This window comes from Benincasa hispida, chromosome 9, assembly GCF_027475165.1.
Source record: "Benincasa hispida cultivar pf3 chromosome 9, pf3_genome.v1.1, whole genome shotgun sequence".
Classification (NCBI taxonomy): domain Eukaryota; kingdom Viridiplantae; phylum Streptophyta; class Magnoliopsida; order Cucurbitales; family Cucurbitaceae; genus Benincasa; species Benincasa hispida.
This window is the reverse complement of record NC_143486.1, coordinates 16,436,747-16,449,079: the sequence shown is the minus strand read 5'-3', so window position 1 is coordinate 16,449,079 and position 12,333 is coordinate 16,436,747. Positions and strand designations below refer to the sequence as shown.

The 12,333-nt window shown below is 34.0% G+C and overlaps 2 protein-coding genes across 2 annotated transcripts; both read left to right on the top strand.

The window, feature by feature from the left end:
* Nucleotides 1-2,879: 2,879 nt before the first annotated feature.
* LOC120085198 (methyltransferase) lies at nt 2,880-5,567 on the top strand. The gene is made up of 9 exons (XM_039041089.2): nt 2,880-3,117; nt 3,223-3,288; nt 3,404-3,730; nt 3,811-4,063; nt 4,203-4,260; nt 4,459-4,545; nt 4,634-4,768; nt 5,011-5,149; nt 5,265-5,567. Exons 1-9 carry the CDS (start codon nt 3,044-3,046, stop codon nt 5,497-5,499), a joined length of 1,374 nt encoding a protein of 457 aa, XP_038897017.1. The 5' UTR covers nt 2,880-3,043; the 3' UTR covers nt 5,500-5,567.
* Nucleotides 5,568-6,289: 722 nt separating this feature from the next.
* Nucleotides 6,290-8,819, top strand: LOC120086912 (tolB protein-like protein). Its single transcript, XM_039043720.2, has one exon. It carries the CDS (start codon nt 6,757-6,759, stop codon nt 8,701-8,703), a length of 1,947 nt encoding a protein of 648 aa, XP_038899648.1. The 5' UTR covers nt 6,290-6,756; the 3' UTR covers nt 8,704-8,819.
* The last annotated feature ends 3,514 nt before the right edge of the window (nt 8,820-12,333 follow it).

Below are 12,333 nucleotides of genomic sequence, written 5' to 3'. Positions count from 1 at the left end.
TGGGCTTGATCTACACTCTGACCCGTATGGTTAAGACATCCTTCAAAGATGGCCAACATTGTGACATCTTAGCCAGAGAAGAGCAACAAGAGCTATATTCAAGAAAGCTATGAAGAACTTCTTTGCCAGAATCAAAGTCTTCCTTAGTCGTCAAGAAGATAGACCTAGGCCAAGTCAGTTGTTAGTGCTCCTAAGATCATTGAAGCAATGCTACAAAAAAAGAAGATTTTGTACAAGAATGAGTCTCTTTCTGCTAGAGGGAATCATTTTTTCTCAATCAAGAATGTCTCACCTGGATAAATTGTCGATGTCGATGCTGATACCGATATCGGAGCAACATTAGGATATTAGGACTTAGGGCATGGCATTAGATTAGGGAAATGCTCTTTTGAAGGCCAACTAGCAATTCCAGAAAATGAGTTTGCTTATTGATCCAAGTAAGCATTAATGCAAAGTACCAACAGCTAGACGATAAGACCCCGTGCACCTTAACTATAGCTTCCCAGTGACAACCTTGATCGAATGTGTAGGATGTCTTCCAGTTTATTGACATCAAAGTTAATTTCATTGGGATATTCATTTATTGTGTTAACTTTGGATGTTGATGCATTTATATGTTTAGAAGCTTATGTAAGCTTAAATTTTGTAATTGAAGGTTAATTTTATCTAGGATACTGTTGGATTCTTTACTTGAAAAATTAATTAGTTTTAAATCCTTATCTGAAATTTCAAAAGATTTGAATAAGGGTTTTGTTTTATCAATCGGTTGAGGTTGAGATTTGATAGGATAATGTTGGGGTTCGAGTTTAGATTTTTATTCTTTCTACTTGGTTGGATATTGTATGTAAAATTTTATTGGAATAACTATTTTATAATTGTATACTTTTAATATCTTTTAATGTTGGTACTTTTGTTTCGTTTTTAGGTATGTCAATCATTTTGAAAGGAGAAGCTACTACTTCTTGATCATTGTTGTTTTGAAACTTAATTTCTTCTAAAGAATGATGTGTAAAAGTTATGTGTTTTGTAGGATTTGTAGTCTTTCATGTGAGAGAGAAGGTATTTGTGTTAATAGTTTGATATAAAGGGGATGTAATGTCTTGATAATATATCCTATGTTTCGTTCGGGGAAGAAATATATATGTATTTTAAGTTTTTCCATTGTTTTGTAATGTTCATCAGAAATCACTTTGTTCAATTTTGTTAAAGAATTAAAAAAAAAAGTATTTCTTAAAAAATTATTTTTGTCCGACCAAAATTCTTTATCAAGTTTTTATTAATAGTAAAGGGTTTACATATAGCAATTAATTGATTAATACTTCTGCATATCAGAATGAGTAGGAGATAAAGGTGGATTTTTTTCTTTTGTATAAAAAGGTCGTGGTATTATGTTATCAAATCGGACTCCTCGAAGGTTTATAAAAGTACTTGGCTAAGTAAGTTCATAAGTAATAGAAAATTTAGGAAGTTCTATTCTTGAAGATTGAAATTGTATTTCTTTACACTGTCATCTTCATTTTCAATAACTTGAGTTAATTTTGGATCTTCAGTTGAAGGTATAAAGGCACATTCTAAATTACATCTAGGATTATGAGTAATTTGATTCCAATATAGTATTTTTGGAGTAAAAGTATTCGGGTATTCGGTGTTGGCTTCCATTAAAAGAGTTTGATCTTTAGGGGAAGTCTTAAGAGCTTTAGGGGATAATTGTGTATACATTGATTTGTAATGTATTCAAATTTTGCTAGTATGGATTTAATACTTGGTTCCCAATCTATATTTAGAATCTTAATATCAAGCATTAAGGATTGAAATATGTTTGGATCATTTAATGAGACAGGAAAATATGGATAACAACTAAAGTAAACTAGTCCTTTTTCAAGATTTGATTCAACTATAGAAAAAACTGAGTTTGAAAATCTTCTATGTCTTTTATCATGTAATATTAAAAGAATTCGAGTATCTAGACCTATAAAGAGGTTTTACCACAACTTGAACTAATCTTATATGAAGAAATTTATATTTTTCTTGATGTTAAAGAATTGATTATTTGAGAATAAATGAAGAGTTTCTCAGAGTTTATTAACTGACTAATTGTTCTGTGGTCTTGATTAGATAATCTTGAAGAAAGTCAAATTTTCCTATTTGATTAACAAGTTTGGTATGTCCTAATTGTGGAGGTTTTTTTCTATTTTTATTATTTGAAGCTTTTAACTATTGACTATGGAGAGCTAAGAGTTATTTGCATAATCTTCAATTATGTTTGAGTCTTTTGTAATATGGGTTTTAGAGAGTAATTTTTCAATTAACATAGACATTAAAATTTAAAACTTAAAATATTAACAAATTTCCAATTATCTATTGTGAGAAATAAGCAAGATGCAAAAAATCTACAACACTAAAACATCAAGCTTACCAACGATTATTCAGTAGAAAATAATAGCATTATTTGATTATTATCACAAAGGGAGATTAGACAAATATTAAACAAAAGCTTGTAAGTAATTGATGGTAGGTTAACTAAAGTATTCCACCCTTAATGATGCATGCAATAAAATGCTCTAATACCATTTGAAGGTGACACGTGATGTTGTAGGTGGTAATGTGGGAGAAGTAGTGTTGATGCAGGGATGACACGGGATGTGTGCAAATGATGGTATGAGAAAATTTGGAAGGATGGTAGGAGGAAATTGATATAAAAGTTAGGTAAATGAAAATTTTTCCTAATACATATAAGTATAAGGGTCAATTTGATAAAAGTGAAAGTCTATAGTTAAAATTGAAAGAGTAAAAACACCCCCAAAGTATATAGTTAAATGAAATTATTTAGGTAGATTGCATTAGAGTCCATTTATCCACCCCCAAAGAATAACCGTCCCGTTCAAGGCAATATCCATATTCCGTATGGGAATGAAAATTTTCTAATATCCAAACAAACAGCTTCTTCAAAAGAACGAACCCCGCGAAGAACGGTTTTGTAAGGTTTTAGGGTTCGTTTCGAGCTTGAAGACAGTGACAGCCAACGAACAATTAGGGTTTTAAAATGGCTTCCCGTTGTCAGTTTTGGCTTCCGAAGAAGAACAGATTCTGTGCAGTTGCTCCCATTAACGATTCTAAGTACCACCGTCATTTCTCATCCCCTTCTATTTCTCTGGAATTTAATGGCTATTTCAATTGCTGAGTTCTCTAATAATTTTTCTTTCATTTCCGAAAATTTTGAAGATTTTGTGGCAATCACAGCTCCAGAGCTGATGGAGAAATGGTTCCATGTCCTGTAGACCCCTCTCAGTAAGTTTAATCTTTCTTTCTCATCTGTGTACTTAAGTGTTCGTCAACTCTGGTATATAGCTTCCAATTTGGTAACAATTCTTAGCCTTTATGTTCTCTATATTCACTTCTCTAGCTTTGTGCTTCGAGAAAATCTTGAAGGGCATGTAAAGAGGTGTCCATTATTGAAACAAACTCAATCCTTAGCTGTCCAACCGTTCTATCAAAAGGGCATCAATGCTGGGGAAGAGGATTTGTTGTCGTCGGAAGAATCGGATTCGGGTTTATCAGATTGCATTTCCTCTGAAATGAAGAGGAATATCGTTTATGGTATGTCTGGACCCCAATTTCATCGCCTTCTTGGAAAGATTAGAGCTCTTCATGATCTGATATGCAAGGATATTCAAGACTCTTATAAAATAAAGGAAGCTTGCAATATGTGGATTAAAGGGGAAATAGATAGGTAATTGTGTTGTTAGCAATTAATGGCTTTCATGGGACTTAATGGGTTTTCTAAAATATGCTCTGTTTTCTTTTGGGAAGGAAAATTCCATTTCAAGAGAAACATGTTCTGCAGCAGGCTTCAATTCTCGGAAACATGGAGGAATTTGGAATGCTGAGGAATTATGATGGAGGTGAACAATGTGAGGGTGAGCGATCAGATGGCAATAAAGCTAATGTCGTCCCCGCTGTGGTTGAGTTTGGAGCAGGAAGAGGCTACTTAACTCAAATGCTTGCCGATTGTTATGGTATCAAAAGGGTGTTTCTAGTTGAGAGGAAATCGTACAAACTGAAGGTTAAAATTCAAGATTTCACCCTTATGTACGTCTAGATTTTTAGCAATTTGATCAGTTAAATTTTGGCAATATGAAACTTCATTTAGCTTTACATCATTGTAAATTTATGTTTTTTTTGTTATGCAATGCAATTACTAGGCTGATCGATCACTGCGACAGAAAGAGAGCTTAATTTTAGAGCGTTTGAGAATTGACAGTAAGTTTTTGCAAACTTTGTTAATGTTTTTTTTCAAAAACTGTCTTTTAACAGGCTAGAGAAATACAGTATAATCATATACTTGCGTACCGAAATTGTTTATTGTGTCCTAAGTGCAGCATGATTAAGTTCTGTCGTGTTAATTCCATCTGATTCTTTATCTTGATGACGCAAGTATGGTTAAATTATTTCTTTCAGTTGAAGATCTAAACTTGAATGCTGTTGAAGCTCTGAGGCATAATTCTTACTTAGCAATTGGTAAACATCTCTGCGGGCCTGCAACAGGTTGTGAATTATAGCAATGAATGTATTGTAAACTATAGTTCTTACCCAAAGTAAAGATGTCTTAATTTCTACCCATTTGATTTCATAGATTTGGCTCTGAGATGTTGCCTTACCAAACAATCTTATCTTGCTGATACCGAACAGTGCAGAGATAAGCCAAAGTTGAGTGGTTTGGCGATAGCAACATGTTGTCATCACCTTTGTCAATGGAAGCATTACACAAGTAAGCAATCCTTTTACATCTTGCGAATATATGCTTCAAATGAGGTAGCTTTTTGAAGCAAGAGCTTAGCTCAATTGGCATTCGAGTGTACTAGTAACCACGAGGTCTGTAGTTCGAATCCCCTTATCCGCAATTGTTATACTGAAAAAAGATGAGGTAGCTTTTTTCTTTTCTTTTTTTTAACTTTAGACAAAAGCAGTTCCCAGTGCTCAGTAGTTGTTTAAAAATGATCTTCCCTGCAGATAAGAGGTATTTATTAGAACTGGGAATCACAAAAGAAGAATTTCTTGCTATTACATGGTTCACTAGTTGGGCAGTGGATGCTAGTCACAGTGAAGATATTTCAGACGTTTCTGACTCGAAAACATATCTTCAATATAGGTATCCTCTATCATGCGATGTGTACACAAATTTTACTTTTTCTGTTCATATTGCAACCTCCTGATGGATGATGGGCATTTTACGTAGGTTTTACTGAATTCTTGTATCATTGCAGTGAAAATGAAGGCGATCAAATGAATGGAAGCACGGTAGACGACATTGTAAAAGATATGAATACAGTGGAAAGGGCAGTCCTGGGATTTATGTGCAAGGAGATTATTGATATGGGAAGACTAATGTGGCTGAAGGAATATGGGTTGGAAAGTCAGCTTGTTAAGTATGTCCCATCTACCATTTCCCCTGAAAACCATTTACTGATTGCTAAATGCAGAAATTTTTGTGCTACTTAGATGCTGTATAATTGAAATTTTAATGGTTTATTGTGATGAGAATAAGTGGATTAACATTTACTCTTGAACAGTTTTGCCTATTTGGTTGTGGTTCAAAAACAAGCTTTGAAAACCAAGGATGTGATGACGTAAGAGATCACATTTTTTTTTTTTCTTGGTTTCTTAAAATGTGTTTGGTTGTTTTCAGATTGTGACATCTCAATTTGAATCTTCAAGTTAGGTACACATTTAGTTCTAAAATTTGACAATAGTAAATAACAAATGTATGTTTAGTTTCGGCTTTGTCTAACTATTTGGATTTTGGTTTTTAGTTTTTAAAATTTAAGCCTATAAACACCACTTTCACTTTTAAATTTTAAATTTCTTGTATTCTTGTCTACTTTTTACTAATGTTTTAAAAAACTGAGAACTAAAAAAAATGGACCTTCCTTTTGGCAACCATTTTGTCTTTGATCTTTGATTTTTTAGATTTGTCTTTTTAGCTAAATTTTAAAAACTAGTTTTTCTAGTTTTCAAATTTTGAAAAAACAATAGTAAAATTTGATGACAAAGTAAGAAACTTAAACTTTTATATTTCCATTTATTTAGTCTCTTCTCTTAGCTTTTAAAATTATGTAAAATGTCCATGAACTTTAGATACCCTTCTAAGTTTTTAAACTTTCAATTTTGTATTTAAGGGATAATGACATAAAAAATTTAAATTGATAATTGATCTTTCAATATCAAATTAAATTTTATTCTGAATGAAACTCTATTTTAATTATATATTTAGATTATATGTAAATTAAAAAAGAAATATCAAGAATTTATTAAGATACTGAATTAAAAATTTCAAGAATCTATGGTACACAATTTTAGGCACTTTTTAAAATCCACGAACGAATTCAAAGTTCCTAAATCTGTGCAATTGAAGAGTTATATAGACATAAGATATACACAAAAAATAGAGATGTAGGGTATCGAATCCGAATCCTATTCCTCTCGCATGCAAAGCGAGTGCTGTAGAGCTACTCTTATTTTATTCTTCGACATTTTGTTTGAGTATCGATTGGTGTTCAAGTTCCACACTCGAACGTTTCTGCTTGTCGGCCAAGAAAGATTTTAATAAGATTTTTCTCAATGAAAACAGCAAAAATCCAAATCCATTTTCTCATCTCTTACGTAAGATTCCACTTCCCAATTTCACTCCACCATTAATTTAAACCTAATCTCTCTCCTTTCTCCATCACTCGCTCTTCACTTTCGCCACTTCCCTAAATGGATAACCCCACCGGCGCCGTCCTCTTCACCACCATCGGCCTCCAACAATACGGCTTCGATATCTTCTCTGTTCCACTCAATTCTCCCACCACCGAACACCGCCTCACCGATGGAATCTCCGTCAATTTTAACGCTCAATTTCTAGATAACCAACTTTCCGTCGTCTTCATCTCTGAACGCTCCGGCTCCTCTCGAATTTACCTCTCCGATTCCCCTAATTCCGCCCCTAAATTGCTCCCTTCCGCCCCCGGAAGCTTCTTTCACGACCGACCCATCGTCAGAAATGATCGACTCTTTTTCATCTCTGCTCATGAAAACCCCCAAAAGCCCTTCACGAGCTGGTCTGCTCTGTATTCCACTTCGTTGGACGGTGGCGATTCGATTACCCGGCTGACTCCTCCTGGCTCCGTCGATTTCAGTCCGGCGGTTTCAAAAAGTGGGAAGTTTGTGGCGGTTGCTTCTTATGAATCTCGTTCTTGGGGCGGCGAATTTCACGAACTCCACACAGCAATTGTTGTTTTTAAATCTTCTGACCCAAATCGTCGGGTTGTGGTTGCCGGTCGGGGTGGATGGCCGTCGTGGTCCGGTGACTCCACTGTCTTCTTCCACCGGAAGGCCGACGATGGGTGGTGGAGCATTTTCAAAGTGGAGATTCCTGAAAAACTCGATTCCTCCGTTTCCTCTGTTTCCCCGGTTCCGATCAGGGTCACTCCGGCGGGTCTCCATTGCTTCACTCCGGCTGCCCTGAACGACAGCAAACGACTTGCCGTTGCTACACGAAGAGCCGACAGTAAATTCCGACACATCGAAATTTTCAATTCCGAATCGGACGAATTCATCCCAATTACCCAGAAATTGAATCCCGATTTCCATCATTACAACCCATTTATCTCGCCCGATTCCAATTCCATCGGGTACCACCGATTCCGCGGCGAGTCAGCTCAGAGCGAGTTAACAATTCCATATCTCGACCCGGTAATTTCCCCAATTAAAGAACTCCGTATGATCCGAATAAACGGCTCGTTCCCAACGCCGTCACCCGACGGCGATTTAATCGCGTTTAATCCCAATTTCAACGGATTACAAATCATCAAATCGGACGGTTCAAAATGTTGGACCGTTTTAAAAGATCGAACCGCTTTTTACAATTCGTGGAGCCCATCGGAAAAAAACGTGATTTACACTTCGTTAGGGCCCATTTTCGGGGAGGTAACAGTGACGGTTCAGATTGCTCGGATCACGATCAACTCTGATGATCTCAACAGTGGTGATGGTGATGAAGTTGCCAGTGAAGTGAAGATTCTCACAAAAGACGACACCGGAAACAACGCCTTTCCGGCGTGCTCGCCGGATGGTAAGTTTCTGGTCTTCCGATCCGGTCGGTCGGGACACAAGAATCTTTACATCATCGACGCCGTGAACGGCGAGTTTGACGGCGAATTACGACGGTTGACCGACGGACCGTGGATCGACACGATGCCAAGTTGGTCGCCGACGGGAGATCTCATAGTATTTTCTTCAAACATGCATAATCCAAAAAACACCGAAGCATTTAGTATTTACGTCATTAGACCCGACGGTTCGGGGTTGAGGAGAGTACACGTTGCTGGACCGGAAGGGTCTAGTGACGTGGGTAGAGAGAGGATTAACCACGTGTGTTTTAGTAGGGACGGGGAATGGCTTTTATTTACGGCGAATTTGAGTGGGGTGACAGCGGAGCCAGTGTCTTTCCCCAATCAGTTTCAGCCTTATGGCGATTTGTTTGTGGTGAGATTGGATGGAACCGGGTTGAGGAGGCTGACGTGGAATGGATATGAAAACGGGACTCCTACGTGGTATTATGGGAGTGAGCTGGCGCTTTATGGGTTGAGTTTGAAAGATGAGGTAGTTGGTGAGAAGTTGAAAGGAGAGTTTGATGAACCGCTTTGGATAACGTTTGATTGATATATGTGCCACGTGGATTTTTTTTTTTTTTTTTTTTTTTTTTTTTTTTTTTTTTTTTTTTTTTTTTTTTTTTTTTTTTTTTTTTTTTTTTTTTTTTTTTTTTTTTTTTTTTTTAAGATTTGGTTGAATTCTAAAATAAAAAAGGAACATTCTATACAATTGAATTTTGGTTGATAGCATTCCAACTTTCCGATGGGAATGTATAATTTTAGGCTTGACTATACGTGTGGTTTATGAGTTATATTGTTTCATCAATGTATGTCTTTTCACAAATAATCAAATCCAAGAAAAGACACTACTATTTAAATTGTCATTAATTAATATATAAATATATATTTTCTCCAATTTGTATTTGAATGTTTTCACGAGTACTTTTCTTCTCTAATTTTTTTTTTTATAAATTTGTTGAAATTCGGTTTATATTTAGTGAGAATTATAAAAGAAAAAAAAATGTCCCTGAACTTTACACTTTGTATCAAAAATGTGATTGAAGTTTCAAAAATTTCAAAATACTCTTAAACTTTAAAAAAAAAAGTTCAAAAAATACCCTTGTTAGTTTTGGATGGAAACCATTTAAGTTTTGTTTCAAAAATGTCCTTTAACTTTCAAAACTTTCAAAAATACCTTAACAAAAGTTCAAAAGTACCTCGGCCGTCAGTATTTGAACAAAAATCGTTAATTCCTCGTGACAAAAATGACTTTAAAAATTAAAAAAAAATAAAAAATGTTCCAACTGATCAATTTGTTTGAAGTTTTTTAAAATTTGAAAGAATCAATTTTAAAATGAATTATATAGATATCCTCATTTTGTTCATATAACTACTTTCACATTTCTCTTAATTTTTCAATTCTTAGCTTATACAAAATTTTTCAACAACCAAAAGAAAAACCAAAATTTTAAGTTAAAACATAAAATACTACAAAATTTCACAAAATTTCGAAATCAAAATATCCTCTTGAAACATACCAAAACGATAAATAGTCAAATAAAAAAAGTATCAGCCTAAATCATGTTAGTTCTTAGTAATTTAATATTTATTTTAGTTCCTAGATAGGTTATCGAGCAAAAGAAGTTGTCTGGACGTTTCAAATGTAATTTGGGCTTAAATTGAGCAATTAGCAAGCAATGGGGAGGCAAAACGGTGAAATCGAGTAAGGGGAGGTACGACGTTGTGCAAGTACTATGAACACTTGTGTCCCACGTCATTCATAGAGACAGTTTGCTAGGCAAGCGTTACAGTCCTACCCTACGGCACCACATCGCTCTTCATTTGATACTCGTGCATGAAGAGGCACTCCTGCTCTCCAACGCTTCATGAGGGAGCCTTCAGCGTCGCAACGTTTTGGTATGTTTTGGTTGTTGAGAAAACTAGTGTAAGCTAAGAATTGAAAAATTAAGAAAAATATGAGAGTGCCTATATGTATCATAAATAGTCAAATACTTTTTTTATTTAACTATTTATCGTTTCGGTATGTTTTAAGAGGAGATTTTGATTTTGGAATTTTGTGAAATTTTGTGGTATTTTATGTTTTAACTTAAAATATTTGTTTTTATTTTGGTTGTTGAGAACATTGGTGTAAGCTAAGAATTGGAAAATTAAGAAAAATATGAGATTACCTATAAGAAAAAAGTGAGGATATGTATATAATTTATTTTTAAATTAGTTTTTTCGAACTTAAGAAAACTTCAACCAAGTGTATAAGTAGGAGCATTTTTTTATTTTTTTTTTATTTTTAAAGTCATTTTTGTCACGAGAATTAATGATTTTTGTTCAATACTAATAGTGAAGGTGTTTTTGAACTTTTATTAAGTTAAGGGTATTTTTGAAACGTTTTGAAAATTCAGGGATATTTTTTAAACAAAACTTTAATGGTTTCCATCCAAAACTAATAGTAAGGGTATTGTTTGAACTTTTTTTTAAAAGTTTAAGGGTATTTTTGAAATTTTTGAAACTTTAACGATATTTTTGACACAAAGTGTAAAGTTCAGGAACATTTTTATAATTTAACCTAGTTCGTTTGATCTTATGGATGAAGTGCTACTTACATAATAAAAAAAAAAAGATAATCTATTCTATCATAAATTCATAGGAGACAATTACTCATGAAACGTAGGCATTAGGATGAGTAAAACTATCTTAAGGAGACAATATGAAATCGTAAGATTCAAATTCTCTTATGTATATAAGATTATGTATTTTATGATATTTTGTGATACTATGCATATAACAAATTTTTCTTTTTGTTTTCGAAATGATAATTCAGTTGTTTAATTACAATCTAGCTTTTTATGTTTGAAAAATCAATTTACCTTATATGATCATGTTAGAATATCACTTTTATAGGTGGATGATATTGTGATTTGTGATTTTATAAATGTGTTCTTTCTTTTTTATTCTATACTACTAAAAAGAATTGATTCTGTTCCTAGAAAAAATATGTCCAATTCATTTGAAAAATGTGGTTGGACAGCTATTATAAGAAGTTGAAATTTTATTGGGTGGAACTGGAAGATAAATGCCAAAGTTGTTGAAAAGAAAATTTATAGTAATTAAGAAAACAAGGGAGGAGAGTAATTTTTATTTTTGTAAGTTTACAATTCATCCCACCTATCATGAGGGTCATTATGACTATCAAATAAAAATAGGCGTAAATTATCAACCAAAAAATTCTTAATGGATTTATTTATAAAAATTTAAGATTTATTGAAACAATTATAAATGAAATTTTAATTAATATAACCAAGCTTTTATTAAAATATCATTTCGGCCTATATAATTTTAATTTCATACTAATTTAGTTTGGAGAAAATTGCAAAAATCACCCATAAATTATGGAATTGGTTTCCGTCACAGGCGTGAACTTTCGGTTTGATCAATTATCCCCTTATGAATTTTTTAATGATTGCTATCAACCCCTTTTATTAAATTAATTTTTAATTGTTGATTTTGGTGGTTTCTTCCTTTTCTCTCATTCTCTCTCCTCCATCTTCATCATCTTCTTTCTCATCTCAAAATTGACATTTGATGAAATCCTTCAACATTGGTCCTAATAAAATTCGGCCAAGAAACCCCAAATGCTCATCAGTGATATGAAGATTGTGTCGATGCATCTAAGAGCCAATCCAATATGTCTGATATTGTTCATCACTACCAATTCCCTTCATAAATAAAAAATTTGACCGTCTACATTACGTCAACAATCGTGTGATCTTCTTCGACCACCGCCACCCCTCTGTTGCACCCTCTTCCACGAGCAATGCCTCTGCAACCTGACCAAACCGAGCTTTGGTTTTGAGAAACTAGTGGAGTGGGATTACCATAAGTTAAGCGAGCAAAGTCAGCAACACGGTGGAGAAATTCTCAATAAGAATGAGTTGGGATTTGGGATCGATTCGAAGGCTAAGAGAATGACGGAGACAGTGACGGAAACTGATGCAGCGGGTTGAGGTATTAAGTTAAATCTGTGGTCAAGCAAGGGAAGTCCATCCCTAAAGAGGAGAGAAGACTCTCTAAAAACAATGTTTTATTTCAAAGATAATCAAAAGCTCCCTATTATAAACCCTAAATTAGCTATTTATACTTACAAGAAAATGAGACAATTAACTAAGTAATCTAAATTAATAACTAA

Bases quoted from the DNA above. Each gene is read 5' to 3' on its own strand.
- LOC120085198 (XM_039041089.2), top strand. From the start codon at position 3,044: ATGGCTTCCCGTTGTCAGTTTTGGCTTCCGAAGAAGAACAGATTCTGT. The intron at 3,731-3,810 runs GTAATTGTGTTG...TCTTTTGGGAAG, and splicing joins ATTAAAGGGGAAATAGATAG to GAAAATTCCATTTCAAGAGA. The intron at 4,546-4,633 runs GTTGTGAATTAT...TTGATTTCATAG, and splicing joins TCTCTGCGGGCCTGCAACAG to ATTTGGCTCTGAGATGTTGC.
- LOC120086912 (XM_039043720.2), top strand. From the start codon at position 6,757: ATGGATAACCCCACCGGCGCCGTCCTCTTCACCACCATCGGCCTCCAA.